We start from the raw sequence: 20110 nt of genomic DNA on the forward strand, positions 1-20110 counted from the left end.
AGGGTCCCTACCTGCTACCTCCTAACGCCCTACTAGTGTCATATTTTCCTTTTTTGGCAATTTGTTGGAATTAAACACGAATTGGAACTTTTTTTCTTTTTTTTTGCTATTTGTTTTACGTCGCACCGACACAGATATGACTTACGGCGACGATGGGACTGGAAAGACCTAGAAATGGGAAGGAAGCGTCCGAGGCCTTAGTTAAGGTAAAGCCCCAGCATTTGCCTGGTGTGAAAATGGGAAATTACGGAAAACCCTCTTCAGGGCTGCCGACAGTGGGGTTCGAACCCACTATCTCCCGAATACTGGATACTGGCCGCACATAAGCGACTGCAGCTATTGAGCTCGGTAATTGGAACTTTTTAAAAGTGTTTTTAGCCTTATTTTATAGGACGATCATATATGTGGATATTTTACCGTCCTTTTGTTTTTGGTCATATTTCGGCCATTTTCGTTGTTTAAGGTCATATTTTTGTCATATTTTGCTCGGAGAAATGTACTGTACTTGAATGTAATCTCCGATGTTGTTTGTCGTACTGTGACGAAACTTGAAGATAGGGCCTCAAAGATGAATAGTTGACGCTTATACAGTATTATCTCGTCTGAGTTTACATCACTAGGTTTAGAACAACTTTCTTTGGAAGAAGATTTGCAGTGCGGGTATTTACGTTCACTGGAATGTCACTCTTGATAAGAGACAAATAAAGATTGACGGATATTTGCGGTCAAGGACATTTGCGGTCACTAAGACGTACTTGTGCCCACTCACAGCAATTCCACAGCAGTCATAGAATTGCGGTCATTCCAACATGGGGTGGGCCTCATTAGCGTAATCTCGCGGTACCTCGCTAACCTGCCTGGGCTTCTGATCACTCTCTTCGAAAACAACATTCTTCTTTCGCGCGAATTATTTCGAGACTGATACCTTCAGCCGCAAACACCATTGTATATCGAAACTTCCTGGCGTATATATTTACTGTTTTGTGCTGTAATGCAGTTGATAGTTACTAATAAGGCAAATTGTTGTGGTTATATGTACATAAAGTATAGGGAAAGTCAACGTAGCATCGTCACCTGTGTGTCTGAAGGAGGTTAACAAGTGTAAAGGACGGCTGAGGACAAGAGGCAAAGAAATACTTCACATCTGATCGAATCCAACTTTTAATACGATATAGGCCTACATTAGGATGAAATATTTTGTTCATAAATAGCAGAATTTTATGTTTTAAAAAACACGACAGTATTGGAGAAACTATGTCTTTAAGTTGACACATGGTTGAAGCACGCTTAAAAAGGGCACTTTTTGCGTTCCACCTGCGATAAAAATATATTAAAATGTAAATTACAGATTCCAGACCTAGATGATCTAACGAGGAAATGCTGTTATTATCGAATTTTCTGTAAACCTATTGGTTATTGGTTACTTCCAAATTCGACTACCGGTACACACAATATTTTGGTAGACTAGATTGATGACCGCACTTCTCCGGAGGCAGAAACCTCTAGCACCTCGGTCGACACAACCCAGACCGAGCTCGATAGCTGCAGTCGCTTAAGTGCGGCCAGTATCCAGTATTCGGGAGATAGTAGGTTCGAACCCCACTGTCGACAGCCCTGAAAATGGTTTTCCGTGGTTTCCCATTTTCACACCAGGCAAATGCTGGGGCTGTACCTTAATTAAGGCCACGGCCGCTTCCTTTCCACTCCTAGCCCTTCCCTGTCCCATCGTCGCCATAAGACCTATCTGTGTCGGTGCGACGTAAAGCAACTAGCAAAAGACACAACCCAGAACACATGTCAGTGACCGCAAATGTCCGAGATTTTGTGGTGACCGAAAATGTCTGGACACCCAAGGAAGTACCATAAGTGGTTATCTTCTTATTTCTTAGCACTTGGGGCTTGTGACCCCTTCAGGTAGCACCTAAATGACCTTTCTCCCTTCATCTTTCTTAAAAATGTCAACAGAGACAATTATCAAGGCTTCATAGTTACATTAACAGTGATCGAGCTAACATAAGGATACCTAAAGAAAGAGTTAAATTAAGAAATTGCGTTAAAAAGTTCAGGGATGAATACTTCCCTGCCGAAGTAAAATTGGTCTCCTCGGCTGCAAAGTGTATGAAGTTAAAGGAAGTGCTATACAGTTGTTTAATGTCCAGGAGGATAGCGTCATTGTTACACACAAAAATGTTGAGATGAAAGAGGAATAAGCGGTATGTATTTTCTTCTTCTGTATTTTATTTCAATTAAATATTTTGTGCTCACGGCGACTGTTGGCGCATTCTAAATTCCGATATATAATGCAATATTTTTATTGGTTTTCAGGAGCAGTGATATAATGTAACCACTGTGTAAGGCTGAAATATTAGTTAAAATATCTTCGGTACTGCCCGCAGATTAATTATTGATAGAGGCACCTGTTCGTGGTGAAAATCGTTGCCTAATTTCATCATTTTTTTTACAGTTACTTGAGTATATAGTTTACTATTTTTATTTTATTTCGTCAATAATTTCACTAAATTTTATTTCCACTCTTCAGTAAGGTAAGGTAAGGGTTATTCTCCGCAGAGGTGTTCCTGAGCCGGAGTTTACGTGCGGTAGGGTGGCCAGTTCCTTTCCGCTCCTCCATTCCCTTACCCCCAACCAACAGCCCGTGGTAACCCATCCAACTCCTGACCACGCCCAATGTTGCTTAACTTCGGAGATCTCACGGGATCCGGTGTTTCAACACGGCTACGGCCGTTGGCTTCCACTCTTCAGTAATAACAGTTAAACCAAAAGAGTTGATAGCGTATTTGCAGTAAAACATCATATTGTATTTTTACATATGTGCAATAAACATGTGGTTTATGCTTCTGCTGAAAACACATATCAAAGCAAGGATGTTGGGGGGGGGGGGAGGATAATGCCTGCAATTTTAACAAGTAGCCTAGGTACATAATTTACACTGACTGACAGAGCAAATGCAACACCAAGAAGGAGTGGTCAGAACTTTATGCCAATTGCAGGGTAGACTGACGTCACTGAGGTATGCTCATGATGTGAAATGCGCCGCTGTGCTGCGCACGTAGCGAACGATAAATGGGACACGGCGTTGGCGAATGGCCCACTTCGTACCGTGATTTCTCAGCCGACAGTCATTGTAGAACGTGTTGTCGTGTGCCACAGGACACGTGTATAGCTAAGAATGCCAGGCCGCCGTCAACGGAGGCATTTCCAGCAGACAGACGACTTTACGAGGGGTGTGGTGATCGGGCTGAGAAGGGCAGGTTGGTCGCTTCGTCAAATCGCAGCCGATACCCATAGGGATGTATCCACGGTGCAGCGCCTGTGGCGAAGATGGTTGGCGCAGGGACATGTGGCACGTGCGAGGGGTCCAGGCGCAGCCCGAGTGACGTCAGCACGCGAGGATCGGCGCATCCGCCGCCAAGCGGTGGCAGCCCCGCACGCCGCACGCCACGTCAACCGCCATTCTTCAGCATGTGCAAGACACCCTGGCTGTTCCAATATCGACCAGAACAATTTCCCGTCGATTGGTTGAAGGAGGCCTGCACTCCCGGCGTCCGCTCAGAAGACTACCATTGACTCCACAGCATAGACGTGCACGCCTGGCATGGTGCCGGGCTAGAGCGACTTGGATGAGGGAATGGCGGAACGTCGTGTTCTCCGATGAGTCACGCTTCTGTTCTGTCAGTGATAGTCACCGCAGACGAGTGTGGCGTCGGCGTGGAGAAAGGTCAAATCCCGCAGTAACTGTGGAGCGCCCTACCGCTAGACAACGCGGCATCATGGTTTGGGGCGCTATTGCGTATGATTCCACGTCACCTCTAGTGCGTATTCAAGGCACGTTAAATGCCCACCGCTACGTGCAGCATGTGCTGCGGCCGGTGGCACTCCCGTACCTTCAGGGGCTGCCCAATGCTCTGTTTCAGCAGGATAATGCCCGCCCACACACTGCTCGCATCTCCCAACAGGCTCTACGAGGTGTACAGATGCTTCCGTGGCCAGCGTACTCTCCGGATCTCTCACCAATCGAACACGTGTGGGATCTCATTGGACGCCGTTTGCAAACTCTGCCCCAGCCTCGTACGGACGACCAACTGTGGCAAATGGTTGACAGAGAATAGAGAACCATCCCTCAGGACACCATCCGCACTCTTATTGACTCTGTACCTCGACGTGTTTCTGCGTGCATCGCCGCTCGCGGTGGTCCTACATCCTACTGAGTCGATGCCGTGCGCATTGTGTAACCTGCATATCGGTTTGAAATAAACATCAATTATTCGTCCGTGCCGTCTCTGTTTTTTCCCCAACTTTCATCCCTTTCGAACCACTCCTCCTTGGTGTTGCATTGTCACTGTCAGTCAGTGTACATATCAGTCTGAAAAAGACAGAGATACCATGAGTTCAATATTACTGGGAGACAGAGCTGTTCTCCCGTCACATATTACAGTACGTTGAAAATTACTGTACCTCTCAGAATGCCTGTATGCTGATTTCTGGGGAAGAAGAATGGCAATCAAATCAATACCTTTTCCTACTGTAAATGAATTATCAATTAGATCCCTAAACACTGTGTTTAGTTGAAGACATTCCGATGAAATTTCTCGTAGGATGGGAATTTGCATTATTCGATGAGACACCTCATCATCTTCTAAATCAACTTTCATTATGCTTCTTGCATCAAAGAGTGATTCCACATAATTTCCTCAATTATTTCACGATTTTGCTTAAAGATAAATAATTACGCGTTTTGAACCAAATTTGCTAAATTTTAAAAAAGATCGCGATATCGTGCTTTGCGAAAAATATGTGCCTCTAATTTATTAATAATAAATTTATGCTGGAGGCTAGTGGAATTAAGATAAAAGAACTAGCAAGGAAATGAACTGATTCAGCCTTATACGATTGTGTAATGAATTGTATCTTTAATATAAAAGAACTAGTGCAAAAATAATTAGTTGGAAGTACAAATGTTTGGTCATATTTCCCATGTTTTGCGTCATATTTAGCTACTTTGAGAGCATATTTTTCTGCATATTTGGGCGATTTTTGGGTCCTGAACATCCGAACCCTACTGATCAGTGATAATAGAGGATGGTTGCCCAGTTGTACTTCCTCTTAAAACACTAATCACCACCCCAGCTAGTCGTTTACCATGACGATTGAACAATACCGGTATAAGTCTTGATCGACTTAAAAATTTTAAGAATTAAAGGAAGGTCCGCCTATTTAATACAAAGTAATATTGGATGTAGTTTATATCCAATACATTACGGGACTGGTTTCGATCCTTTTAAGGATCATCCTCAGCCATTACAGCTAAAATTGACAATGTATGTGGGAGGAATGTAACATATGTGTTTAAAATGAACACTTTAAAAAATATTAATTATCTTATAAATTTACAGAATAAATGTGACTTACTCAGTCTTAACTACTAGAGTATGTTAATTCTAACGTCCACTTGTTGTTGTTGTTGTTGTTGTTGTAATTTGCTTTACGTCGCACCGACACAGATAAGTATTATGGCGGCGATGGGATAGGAAAGGGCTAGGAGTAGGAAGGAAGTTGCCGTGGTCTTAATTAAGCTACAGACCCAGCATTTGCCTGGTGTGAAAATGGGAAACCACGGAAAAGCATCTTCTGGGCTGCCGACAGTGGGGTTCGAGCCCACTATCTCCCGATTGCAAGCTCACAGCGGTCCACTTGTTATGTTTACGGCAAGTTATCATAATTGTTTTTGCAATAAACAAACAATCTAAACATCAATCACTACTTGATAAAAAACCATGCACATATACACTTAAAACTGTTAAAAATTGGGTTTATGAACTATTGTGTTGGCATCTGGCTATAAAATACAATCTCGACAGACGTGACTGATGAGAGAGTCTATTGTCGCTGGAAACTAGATTTATCTTATGAGACTTGTGTCAAATGTGCCTATGGCTTGCCCTTCATCGGACGTTCACATGGCTGATGTGCTAAGATGGTGACAAAAATGTATGGCTGAAGGGACCTTGTAGTACAGGCGATCTTTGATCCAAAATATTTCTATGGTGGACTATTTGTTCGGCAATGTGAATCGTGTTTTGGCATAGTGCATCCCTTCCGATTGTGTTTCCAAAGTGTGCGCTCATGTCCAAGACACAAACAACACTGATGGAATTGGAAATAAAAACTTAAAGTCGTAAATATCTCCATAGTCCTCGAGTTTTTATCATAGGACTGGAAATTATATATTTTATCCTTTGTATTATGCACACCTTTTAGGTACAGTTATTCCTTTGCTAGTAAGATGTAGTATTCACAGTTCACTATGTCTTCTGATATAAAGTAGAACAAATTTGTTACTGTCATTGACCTGCCTCAGTCCCTCCTTGACTTTGACAGTATGAAAGGGACTGAGGTATGGGCAATTCTAGTAATGTCATCCCTTATGCAGCCAGTTCCTGTTATGAATGGTGTGAAAATGTACTTATAGGGTCGGTTGGTGCATACATTTCGATAGGCTTGAAAGACTGATACGCAATAGCATCTTCTGTCTCGGTGAGGAAAGCAACGGGAGACTACTCAAATCCTTATTTCCCAACTACGCCTCTTCAGTGACGCCTAGATCATTTATGATGGCTGATGGCTGAGCTGCTGAGGATTCAACCAGCCTTCGGGCTGAGCATTCAACATACGTTTAGATACAGTAGAACTAATTATTTCCGTATATATTTAAATTTACATCAAACATGTAATAATCGCGAATATCTCCGTTATTATTCCTTGTATAATTAAAAAAGCATAGAACAAAAAGATCGAAAGGTATATTTTTTACAACTTATATTGGTTGCAGTTTTCGGATGTAGCTAACATTAACGGAGAAATTTTACACTTCCTATTTTGTTTCCCTTAATATCGCTACGCCACTCTATAATGATCAGATGATGCATAGCCCAAAGCACTCCCCTGATATACCTGAAATAAAATACCGGCTTTCGTGAAATTCTGTTAAATCGTTTTCCCATAATATTCAGACAGACACACAGACAGACAGAAATTGAATTAGACACACAGTACTTTCAACATTTTTACGCCTATATTTAAGATAAAAAGAAGTCCTGTGCGAAGAAAAATTGAAGTGTACAGACAAGATTGTAATTTTATTTGTATGGATGCCATGTACCCTTGTACTCGTACTTGTTAATGCACTGAATGAGTTATAGGAAGAAACATATTTAAAGATTAAATGCCACTGACCATGCACCAAAGGAGGCAACACCGGGCGAGTTGGCCGTGCGGTCAGGGGCACGCGGCTGTGAGCTTGCATCCGGGAGATAGTGGGTTCGAATCCCACTGTCGGTAACCCTGAAGATGGTTTTCCGTTGTTTCCCATTTTCACACCAGGCAAATGCTGGGGATGTGCCTTAATTAAGGCCACGGCCGCTTCCTTCCAACTCCTAGGCCTTTCCTATTCCATCGTCGCCATAAGACCTATCTGTGCCGGTGCGACGTAATACATCTAGAAAAAAAGGAGGCAACAAAAAAAAAAGCAAAACAAAAAAAAGGAAAAGAGTTGGCAAAGAAGACTTGGTGTGACTACGGTAAAGCCATAATCAGGTTGCAGGTAGATAAGTAAATGAATGAATGAGGATCAAATTTCAACAAAGTTGCAACCCTATGAGCGCTGTGTTATTCCTAAAGTTTTCGCGCTTTTCGGCTGTCATTAACGTTATATTCGCGCTTGCAAGCTGCTCTCGTATTTGGCTCGCGGGGCGTAGTTTTGGTGTCCATGCTATAGACGTTTCCTGAACCTGCCGGTAACTTGTTGAAAGGCCCTGTATGGCAGTTGTAATTCACTGTATAGGTCTATTTTCAAGATGTAATTTTACTCTCCTGAAATGAGTTGTCAAAATGCTTTTCGCTCTTGTTGATTAATAGACTTGTTACGAACGACGAATTTCATCCCGGTTCCGTATTGACTTGACAAATTCTTAAATTTTAATTCTAAGAGAATGTATACTCAATAACCAACTTGTGGTAACACCTGTATGTTTATTTCCACAGACCGGCTCGCGATGCACTAATTCGTTGTTGAAGTATGGAAGTGGATCACACCACTGCGATCTTCGGAAGCTTCTCACGACGTCGTCAGTCCGAGGAATTGAAGACCCCTAAGCGGCGACCTCAAACCACCGCTGTAGCTCCAATGCCTGCTCCAGCAGTACCTCGTCGAACAAGGTAGGACTACCATGACTGCTATTTGTCTCCATCACTATGCCCTAGCTAGGGACACACATCATCTCGTGTTGCAGAGCCCGGTTTTAACAAAGACTGTTAACATCTGCGCCGTAAGGAAGGGGAGCCTTCCCCTTGCTATTCCTGCGAGACCAGGCTGTTAGTAAATTTAAATAAGGATTGATGTAGCATTCGCCCCTCATCAATCGTACCTTAAGTAATTGCCGACCAGCTTACTTTGGTCTGAGGGAAAATCCTAGGCTATTCCTGCCACGACATTGTATCCGTGCCAATATTCTTTCGTCTAACCACTGAGGGGAGAATTTGCCACATACCACGAGGGGAACATTTTCCCTTAGTGTTTTACTGCGTCTGATTCCAGACGATGAAATGTTTATGTATTTCTGAAAGATACGGTAGTTGATAGGTATCTACTTACCTACTCAATTAATGAAATTAGTTAATTAGTTATACTGTTTCGCTACGATTCTCTGATGACATTGGCTTCTCGACCACAAATTTTCAGTCGACACAGTCTTCTGCACATCTGTGCCATCTCATCAGTTAAGTCCTGGCTGGAAAGTACAAAGGGGTCCAGTCAAGAATTCTTGAGGAGAATCAACTGGCCTATTTTGTACCATGTGTTGCTCACTCTTTAAATTTAGTAGGAGCACATGCAGCCGACACATATGCCGAAACTCAAACTTTTTTTGGAACTATCCATCGTTCATATCTATTCTTTGTGGCTTCAACTTCAAGATGGGAAATCTTACAAAAATATGTATCCATAACTTTAAAATCCCAGAGCAAGACTAGGTGGTCTGCAAGAGTAGAGGCGGTCGAAGATGTTTACAAGCATTTTGATAAATTTCTACAGGCTCTGGAAGAAGTTGAAACTTGTCAACATCAGAAACAAAAACTTAGGAAAATATCTATTTTAAAGAATACGAGGAAACTCAAATTCCTTGCTTTAAATGATTTCTGCTATATGCAATTTTTTAAAAAAGAATTTTATATCAGTCAGTTTATACAAAGAGAAAACCTTACGATTGATAAAACTGCTCGAAATTTTCAAGGCCTTTTGAGCTTTATTAACATTTCTAGAGTCTCCTGTACCTCCGAATCTATTTCTGTGGCCAAAGTATCAGCAGAAAATAATGAGATAGGCCTGTCAGTAAAATTCTCGAAGAAAATAGGATTAGAGGAAATAAAAAGTGGCCGATGAGCTTTATGAGGATTAAATATCCGAGCATTCACAGGAAGATTTGTTCAGGATGCCCCTGTTAGAAATAATTGACAGAGTGATAATGGAGCTGAGTACCAGGTTTAAGGCACTGGAGAAAATTAGTGCAAAGATTAGTTTTTTGTGTTGGTGTCCAAATTCAAGAAATGGAAGTGGAGGACTTAAATGCCAAAGATACGGAATTGGCAGATACTTATGTAGAAGATCTTAACAAGGAAGAATTTATACTTGAAATTGACATTTTCAATCACCATGCGCTGGCGATAGAGAGAGATGCTTGCAAGATGCCACTGCATCATCAACATTAAATTTAATTTGTAAAAATAAATTGGCAGAGGGGTATCCCAACCTTGCTACAGCCTTACAAATATTCCTTACCATGCCAGTTTCTGTTTCCTCTAGAGAAAGGAGTTCATCAACCTGAAAATAAATAAAATTTATTTTAGGAGCACGAATGCTCAACAAAGCTTAATAAATCTCAGTATAATCTCCATAGAGCACATACGAGCTGCTTCCATAAACTATCATGAGATTATAAACATTTTTGCTGCAAAAATAAGCTCGGAAGGTGAAATTTTAAATTTATTATGTGTACAATGAGTAATCATGTTTTATATTTTGTACTTTTAACTGCTTGTTTTTACTTTGACCTTAATTCAGCCAATGAAATACGTTATTTATTTGTTCATTTATTAAATACCCTGACAGTTTGAACCCTGTTGTACATGAGTATATTAGGGTTATAGTTTTGATCAGTTTTGAAATTAATGGTCCTTGACACTAAATTAGGAAACTAAATTATTGAAGATGTGGTGAATGAACTTAAAGAACTGTTTTCATCAGTAGGACTTCCTGAACAGATGGTGTAATGGCTTTGAAAGTTCCACATTACAATTGTTTAGATGACACTCAAGTTTTAATCTTGTCCTTCCAAACATGGCACAGTTGAACAGTAAATGGTCCAATGTTTGTGAAGATCCACAAAAGCACAAGTAATCGCCTGCAATGTTAATTTTGAAGCGTTCTAAGTAGCAGTTAAACTTTCCATGGCCGGAGAGAAACTTGAGTGAGAATGAATTCGGGCACTTAAGTGTTGCACTGGAGTCGGCTATATGTGACGGGAAAAAAAAGTTCTCTTGTGACAGACCCTTCTGTACTCATGTCCAGAGGTTGTTACACTGTCTTATTAGATGTGTTTTGATTGGGGCTTTTGCATAGCTTAGGGGTGATTTGTTGTAGGTGATTTCTATATTGGATGAGGAGGCTGCTTTTGCGAGGATGTCTGCCTTTTCATTTCCAGGAGAACCGGTGTGTCCTCGGATCCAGGAAAGATAGATGGGCACTGCTGTGCTCTAGTTAATGTTATGGGATGGTGATATTTATTTCGAAATATATTACCTAAATTATTCGTATAGAACTGTTTATTTTGATGGGAGGGGGTGAAAGAAAGGGCGGCAAATTTGCCCGCATTGGCAAAAATCCTATTTCCGGCGCTGCCTTCATCCCATGTACCCAGGTCCTGAACTTATTTCTTTCTTGTACCAGTGTCTCAATGACATCGATCAGATCCTCTTTCACTGCAGTTGCTCATGGAACCGTACATTTCCAAGTCACGCAAATATCAAGAATTCGAAATATTCTGGTGTTACGAGACAGATGACTGTAAAACATAAAACAGCGGTTCCTCATATCAAGTGAAAGCTTTTCAAATTTGGAATGCAGTTCTACATTTCACCTTCGGCGGCATTTGCCCTCAGAATTTAGACGTGGGCTAGTAGGAATTTCTTTTATTTCATATGGATCCTTTTTTTCTCACCGTGGTGAGCATATGAGGCAGCACATAAGGCTTCAGGCCATACTACTGTCGTGAAGTCGCAGTATTTAGCCTGGCATGAGATCGATATGGACTGATAAGTGGGTTTGCAGAGGTTGAAAAGCTGTTTCCATGCGTTTAGTACGATATTTCAGGGCTTCTTTCGCTGATTCACTAAAGGAAATGATCTCTGCAAGATAGTTAAAATGAATGCAACGTGTGTTGTTTGCATGTTTGGTATCCAGAAATAATAATCTAACGTTATTGGGTATCAAGTGAAAGCTTTTCAAATTTGGAATGCAGTTCTACATTTCACCTTCGGCGGCATTTGCCCTCAGAATTTAGACGTGGGCTAGTAGGAATTTCTTTTATTTCATATGGATCCTTTTTTTCTCACCGTGGTGAGCATATGAGGCAGCACATAAGGCTACTAACTACTACTAACTACTAACTACTAACTACTAACTACTAACTACTTTTACGGTTTTTGGAGAGGCCGAGGTGGAGGAAATTTGTCCTGCGGTTCTTCATTCTGCCGGTAAGTCTACCGACACGAGTCTAACGTTTTTGAGCACCTTCAAATACCACCGGACTGAACCAGGATCGAACCAGAACGCAAAAAGTCAGCGTTTCTACCGTCAGAACTACTCAGACCGACCCCAGGTGGAGCATTAGAGAAACAAGTACGAAAAACTATGTACCTTATGAAGGGTATTGGGTTCAATTGGGTTATACTTGCTACCCGCAAACATCGACGAACTGCTCGCAATGTTTTCTGGAGACATTTCTCCATTCTATAAGAATGGTATGTATGTATGTATGTATGTATGTATGTATGTATGTATGTATGTATGTACAGTAGAGTCTCGATTATCCGACTTAAACGGGACCTGGAGTACGTCGGATCACCGAAAATGTCGGATAATACAGAATAACTTTGAAAATGAACTGAAACAAACAGGAAGGCTGTACTGTATTACGTACTATGTTTTACGGGACTCTGTTTATTGTCTTATTAAGTCAATTGTACAGTAGATGCAGTACTCTTTTCTTACTACGCCTGTAGCCAGGTGCAGACGTCTTGGCTTGGGCTGCGAGAGTTTTGATGTCAGCATCTTGAAATTCAGCCCAGTCTCATCACAGTTAAAAATCTGATCACCGGTTAATCCTTCATCAAGAATTATTTCTTGAAATTCTCTTTTAAATTTCACAACCTCATCGGATTTAGCTGACAGTTCTTCTCCACAGATATTAAGCTGCCCATTGCCGTACCGTTTTTCCCACCGATCAAGCCACCCAGCAATAGCAGTAAAATCAGGGTCCCTTTATTAAACTCCTTCTGGATATACACCGCCATTTCTTGCAGAATGGGACCAGATATTGACAAGCCCTTTTCCTGGTTTTTAGTGAACCAAAGAAATAGTGCTTCACTTACTTTTTCGTACTCACATTTTTCATTGTTTTTTTCTAATTTTCAGTGCATCACTTGTTGCTCTGGTAGAGCACCACTTTTCAATTTATTCCCTCGTATGTTTCCAGTCTTCCACTGTAACGCGTCCAACACCATAATCTGAAGCCATTTTTTGGAGAGTTTCCCCTTTGTCCAGTCTCTTTAACCCACTCTACTTGTCTTCCACAGAAACAATCACTTTCTTACGTTTACTCGCCATACTCAGAGAGGATATGAAAACTATAACATCCGCACCCAACCAATACTACATTGCAAAATCCTACCGCATGACTGCTAGTGCTTGTCCCACAGTCGCACCCTTTACACCCCGTGTCCCAGAATTGCATCCACCTAAAGTTCAAATTAAGCCTACTAGTGTCGGATAACACGGAGAGTCGGATAAGCGACGGTCGGTTGAGCGAGACTCTACTGTATGTATGTATGTATGTATGTATGTATGTACGTACGTACGTTAAGTATTAAGTCCGCTTCGCCATCACCTGTTGTAAATGGCTAGACATCACTGAAGAGGCGTACAAGGGAAATAAGGAGTGGGGTAAGCCAGAAATTGCTATTACATATCAGTCTGCCAAGCCTAGTGAAATGCATGAACCAACCAACCCACTGGGCGACATTTTTGCACCATTCATAAGAGGGACTGACTGCGTTAGGAATAGTATTACTAGCATCGCTCATACCTCAGTCACTTTCATATTGTGAATATCAATGAGGCAGGTCAATGAAAATAACACAATTATTCTAGTTCATACCACAAGACATAATGTACTGTAAATCCTAGGTCTCCCCAGCAAAGGCAGAAGAATGACATTAAGGAAAGAAAATTGAAAACTCTACATCTCCAAAGAAGGAAGATCTCAAAATAGAAGATGTTTCCACGGTTGAGGTAGACTATAAATGGCATATTAAGAGGTTTAAACCGAAGTCACTTGAAATGATAATTTGAGGCTATTTGTATCAAAAGGAGCAATCTCCACTTTCCTGCATTGCACAGTAGGAGTATTTTTTTATCTAATCTCTATCTGAATGGGTTTTTGTTTAAGTATACAGCAAACGGGTCGTATGAGAATTGTTACGGAGATTTCCGTGGTAGGTAGAGGTGAAAGAAGGTGCGGGTGTGAATAGGTCTCCAACTACGGAATTAAAGTTAAATGTAAAATTTAACAAGGTTATATTTTCTTTCCAAAATTCAGAAATAACAAGAATGGCAGGTACGGAGTAGCGAGACAACAAAGTACAATTACAGTATTTACAGGATTTGGGCTTCGAGCCCTGAAAACACAATTCTTGAGCAACTAGCCCAACTTTACGATATACAAATTTCAACAACGGGGCAGAAGACCCCAATCAAACCCTGGAGCACTTGCTCCAAATTACACCGTAAAGCCTCCTCGAGGCATACAAGACTCAGTTTCCGGAAAAGAGCCACTCGCTCTCAAATTTAAGCCTCTCCCGGGCCACACCAAACTCCACCTTCAAGCTGTCCTCAACGGACATAAACACAGGGGTAAAATACCCAATCTACTGAGGCCTATTAAGTGAGAAAAGGTTAATTATATGGCCTCTAAAATACCAACTTGAAAGGAGGCTCTCCGCACTCCTAATACACTTTATTTAAAACCTACTTGGCACTAGGCCGTTAATGCAAGGGCTAATCCCATACTACAGAGGTGACTTCAGAAAAGAACAATTTACATTATATTAACGAAGAATAGGTTGAGAAAAATAAGTTCACCTCAAAACAATATGATTGGGAGCTCGAGAGGGTTAAGCACTCTCTATCCCGATATGCAGTTTAAAAGATGAAATAGATACAAGTGTCTTTACATTTTAAGGAAGGTTACATAATGGAAAAAGCTTCGGACCCGCCCCGAGAGTTAAAGCTGCTGAGCTAGCAAAGAAAGAAGTTATTAATTGGCCATTACCTTGTTGTTGACCGCTGCCGAAGAAAGAGGCGCTTCCCGCCCCCTGCTATGTACTTTACACACTGAAAGATGGAACAGAAGTGGCGCAGAGACCCTAAAATCAGCAGTTTATATACTCTCGCGGAAGGTTCTAGGCGTTAGGGGAATGAGAACACCCGCCCACAATCACTTTATTGGAGAATAAAGAGAAACCCCTACACAAGATGAAGAAGAAACACATTATTGGTGGAAAATTAATTTCAAAATTCGGGATTGGCTAGATTTAAAACAAGGGGAAAGAAAGGGGTAATATTGCCAACTTAACCAATGACTGAAAGAAATTTAACAAAGAACAAACTTTTGAAATAAAATTTTCTCCAAAGAACAGTTCTTTTTCTTCGCACTAGGGTGCACTATTGTAGTTCTTCAGTAGTGTCCTCTAGAAGAGAAAGTTCACACTTCTTACTTCAAGCAAAACAAAAACACATCAAAAATGACACAGTTCTAAAACTCCAAAATTTACAGGTAGTGACATCTTCTGAGAAAGTAGAAAATTAATACCGTCAATAAAGTTCAGACTTCCTCCAGCAGAGGAGTTTCAACTGGCGCACCTTTTGAATTAGCGGCGTGGAGGTGTACCGCCCGGTACAAGTATAATGAAAGAAAACCAAGCATATGAGTAATAGTTATTTAGGTGTTTTCAATTTTATTTTTGATACAAACAAATATTTTCGTGGATATTGCTCTTTTTTGATATCAACATACGTAATTGTTATACCTACACTCCTTATTTTAGTACAAATGCCATTATAATATTATTTATATTCTTCGCACTAAACTGAAAGGTCAGGAATGGCACAATACGGTACGTTTATTTAATATTGTTACAAAAGTGACGTATGTCAATTATTTAGACGGAACAGAAGACGTGACAACAATATGAAACACATTCATCTTTAGATTTACAAACATTAAAGGGTACAATCAAATTAAAAATAGCGCATTCAGTAATGAAGAAAAGACTATATCCTTCAGATAATCAGTAAAACAAAAGTAGGAGACATTTATAAATTAAGGATAACTGTCGTAATAAAATGCCCTGCAATTTTGGACATATCTACTTCAACAAAACATTTAAATGTTAAACACAATTGATATGTCATTTTAGAACTACACACAAAATTCTTTGATTTGGATTACAGTTCACAGCTAATGATGAACACTGGTCGAAACTCAAATATGAATTACGACGACGCTTCGGAGATAAAAATCGATATTTTGGTCATTTTTGTGAAATTTTTAATGACTGAAATTGAAAATATTGAGCTTCTTTTTTCTTGTCACGAAGTTATTCCGCTGAATTCAAACAATGTATCACTATACTAATGCTTTGTTTGCCAATTGCAATTTTACATTTAAATCCCATTTTTCTCTCATAAATTTTTGCCATATGTAACAAAATTTGTATGGTATATGTATCACAGCTATATTAAGAAACCTGCGTATGGAATTTTTGATTGCAGAATTTTTTCAAGTAGTAGGGATTTTTAAGAAGAAGAACGTAAAAATTATACAAAATTTTGGACGATATATATCTCCTTATATAAATGATGTATAGAAAAAACGATACGTAGTGCTTTTAAAAGAAGTATTATCTACCTAATTACGAATTTACATTAACATGTTAATTAAATTTCATGAAAAAATGGAATTAAAAATTTCAAAAAAGAATTATTTTGGAAAATATATTAATTGTATATGAAAGAAATGTTCGTGTTATATCTACTTTTATGTAGGTGACATTCCCACAAAGTTTCGAGAAAATCCATACATTAGGTAACTTTTTATCTCCGGAGTGTCGCCTTAAACCATCAAAAGAGAGTCATCGTCATAAATATTTTCACAAAAACTCATCTCGCAGATTTTCGCCGGCTTCGTCCTCTCTTTCTGCTCTGTGCAGCACATCCAAATAATATCGAAGCTCGGGAAAAGTTTTGTACGATGTTCGCACGTGTTTCCATGGGGTTCATTTCAGACATGGAAGAGTTTTTCTTTGTAATGAACACAAACATGTTATTGTCAGTATGGTATGTGCTTCCCCTCTTACGTTCTTTTACATCGCACTTTTAGACAGTCCGCGTTACTATTACTTACTCGTTTACCTAGGATAAATGTGACGTGTCATTATTCAATTGGGTTCAGAACAGCATCTGTGCAGGGACCTTTTTACGTTTACACTTCCGAACATAAAATTTAGTTTGATATTGCTTTCCAATATGTTTTTAATTTTTTGGCTTCCTCCTCCTCCCCAGCACAGGCTGTTATTACCTCAGTATTGTAGCAACAACTGGTTTCCATTTCCTTTGATCCCGGGTCCATTTGCTCGCTTTTGTGGTTGACATAGCAAGTTTTGCGGTATCGTGTCCATAACAAAACACTACGAAGAAAGTGACAGCTTGTTTTGATAATATAATAATTATATTCTTGCACCTTCATATAGTTTCAGAATACAGATTATACCTCCAAATATAACTACAAATTCGACAAATTTTCACACGTCAGCAGGATAGTCTCACTTTATAACTCCATTGAATTAATATGGCAGCACTCACATGACCGGAAGGGAAAGAGCTGATTGGTAGTTGTGGAGATTGTCCCAGTTGATTCCAACACATGGCGGAAATTGTTTTGTTTGGAAGCAACATTATATATACTAGCATGCCCTGAAATTATGGGATTTTGTTCTTTTTTTGTTGCAAAAAACAACAACATATTTTAGTTGAGAGCTAGTAGTACGGTACAATACAATGTTGTTAGTAACTCATTGTTGACGAAAATTGGAGATTGCTCCTTTTGATACCAGTAATCTCATTTAGACTCAACTTTCGGATAATTTTCTGGGATGTGAAGGTGTGTACAGTATTGATTTATTATCCTCAATCACTAGGCAAAAAGGAGAAGAAAGAAATTATGATCTCGTAAATAAAGAGGTTGCCACAATGGAGCTAAAAAGGATAAAAGTCGAAGACCGCGAAAGGAACCGTACATCTCCCTTAACAAACTAGAACCAGGGACAGGAAAGAACAAAACTTGATGGAAGGACGTCAGTAGGCTAACGGTAAGATGAAGGAACATAACCTGATATAAAGCAGACGAAATACTGAGGTCGATGGTAGTAGCTGCTATTTATATCTTGTAAAAGAAACCGAGCTCGATAGCTGCAGTCGCTTAAGTGCGGCCAGTAACCAGTATTCGGCAGATAGAAGGTTCGAACCCCACTGGCGGCAGCCCTGAAGATGGTTTTCCGTGGTTTCCCATTTTCACAAACGGTAAATGCGGGGGCTGTGCCTTAATTAAGGCCACGGACGCTTCCTTCCCATTCCTAGCCCTTTCCTATCCCATCGTCGCCATAAGACTTATCTGTGTCGGTGTAACGTAAAACAGCTTGAAAATATATATATATATATATTGTAAAAATGTAGTTTGTCCCTCTGGGAGAATTTCCGTAGTGTTGTTTTAAGCAGCAAAACAACGTCTTTACTAATAATTCCAAAATACAGTAATCATAGCAGGAAGAGGTCAAGCCTTTCGTACAATGAAGATATCGGCTAAAAATTCAATGTATGTAAAAGAAGAAAAATGGAAAACTTCCTAGGTCTCGCAATCCTAATGCCACCGGAGTCGCAAGAGAAGAAAAGTTCACGAAGAGAGGTCGAGTAGGAAACAGAGAAGAAAGGAGTCTACACAAATCAATGGTAGCCTAGCAGTGGACAGTATCAGTCAGGGAACCATATTTCCTACTCTTAATCTATGAGCCCCTAGGCGGACATGCATTCATAGATTATTTTGTTTCAATAGATTTTTAAGTCTTTGTTTTACGAGTAGTGAATACTAAACATAATTACGCGTCGCATTTTCAATCAGTGAACGGATTGAGAAAGCAAAAGACAGAACATGCATGATGTACATTACAATTACGAAAAAAATGTCCCTGTGGGTGGGGGTGGTCGAATACATCCACGGTATCCTCAGCCTGTTGTAAAAGGCGGAGGGGCTCGGAGGCTTTCACCATGCGACTACGGGTCCCTTAACTGAGACTGGCATTGTTTACACTTTCTTATGTCAGGCTCTTCACCTCCATCTATCCTATCCGACCTCCCTTGGTCAACTCTTGTTCTTTTCCGACCCCGACGGTATTAGATTTTCAAGGTCTAGGGAGTCTTTCATTTTCACGCCCTTCCTGGCTCTTCCCTTTCTTTTGCCGATACTTTCCTTTTTTCGAAGTGCCGGACTTCCTCCATTTTCCCCTCTGATTAGTGTTAATAGAGGATGGTTGCTCAGCTGTACTTCCTCTTAAAACAGTAATCACCACCACCACCACCACCACCACCACCAGTCCATTTATTTTCTTTGGTTGGTTCATTTCTTACTGAGGTAACCCACAGGAACGTAACGCACAGACACATTAAGGCTGATTCTCCACGAGCAGGTAAAACGCCGCTGTTCGCCCGCCTGACCGCTCAAACTTTTTGCCTATTCTACACGAGCGGTTGAATTGACGCCTGTAAACAGCGCCAAAAACGCCGGCGACACGCGAAGCCATTCTCCACCAGCGATAAACCTGCCGTACTGTAACGATGGATGTCGTACAAATAGGTTGTGTTGTCGGGGCTGTTTAATTACAGTTATTAGTAAAGTTATTAGTAATATTTAAAAAGAAATGTTGTAAGAAAAAAACGTTGGTGGACTCAGCCTCGTTATCGAATCGGCTCACCACTGGAAAATTTCATTTAACGTTTTGCGAACACAGGAGCTATCCGGAATTTTTTTCCAATATTATACAATGTCAGTTGCTTCATTCGATGAGCTGTTTGAACTTATTAAGGTGCATATTACTAAACGAGTGAAATACTAGGGAAGTCCTGAAATTTAATTCTCAAAAAAATATATTATTAGTGGTCTTATCGATAAATATCACATCACTCAAGTTATATAGAATTAAATTTCCGATCATTTATGTCCCATACATTTTTTCCGTACCGGCTATGACAACAGAGAAATTCATGAATTTTTATTTTTGTTGCTAAGTCCATATCAAAGCGGAACCAGGATAAAATGGGTTGACATAATATAATGAAAATCGGTACATGGAGTCGGGGAATAAGAAACTACAGTCTAAGCTATAAACAATGTTATTCGCCCTGTATGAAAGCGTAGTTTAGGGGAATGCGCCTACAATTTAATTTTTAAATACCTATGTTATTAGTCCTATCGAAAAGTAACTTATTACATAACAAATGTTATAGAGAATACAATTTCCGACCATTTCAGTTTTACCGTACCGACTATGATAAGAGTGATATTTCAGAGTCGGAAGAAAACTAAAGGGGCCGATGACCTCGATGTTAGTCCCCTTTAAACAACAATCATCATCATCATCATCATTAAGAAAA

The 20110-nt window shown here is 40.2% G+C and overlaps 1 protein-coding gene across 1 annotated transcript in view; it reads left to right on the forward strand.

Moving 5' to 3' along the window:
- The window catches only part of LOC136872598 (E3 ubiquitin-protein ligase TRIM45), a 362766-nt gene that overhangs the window by 19382 nt on the left and 323274 nt on the right, over window positions 1-20110 (forward strand). The window contains exon 2 of the mRNA XM_068227494.1: window positions 8059-8232. Coding sequence (XP_068083595.1) covers window positions 8093-8232 — 140 coding nt within the window. The 5' untranslated portion in view covers window positions 8059-8092. The remainder of the gene's footprint in view (window positions 1-8058; window positions 8233-20110) is intronic.

The sequence above is a fragment of the Anabrus simplex genome, chromosome 4 (assembly GCF_040414725.1).
Source record: "Anabrus simplex isolate iqAnaSimp1 chromosome 4, ASM4041472v1, whole genome shotgun sequence".
Taxonomy (NCBI): domain Eukaryota; kingdom Metazoa; phylum Arthropoda; class Insecta; order Orthoptera; family Tettigoniidae; genus Anabrus; species Anabrus simplex.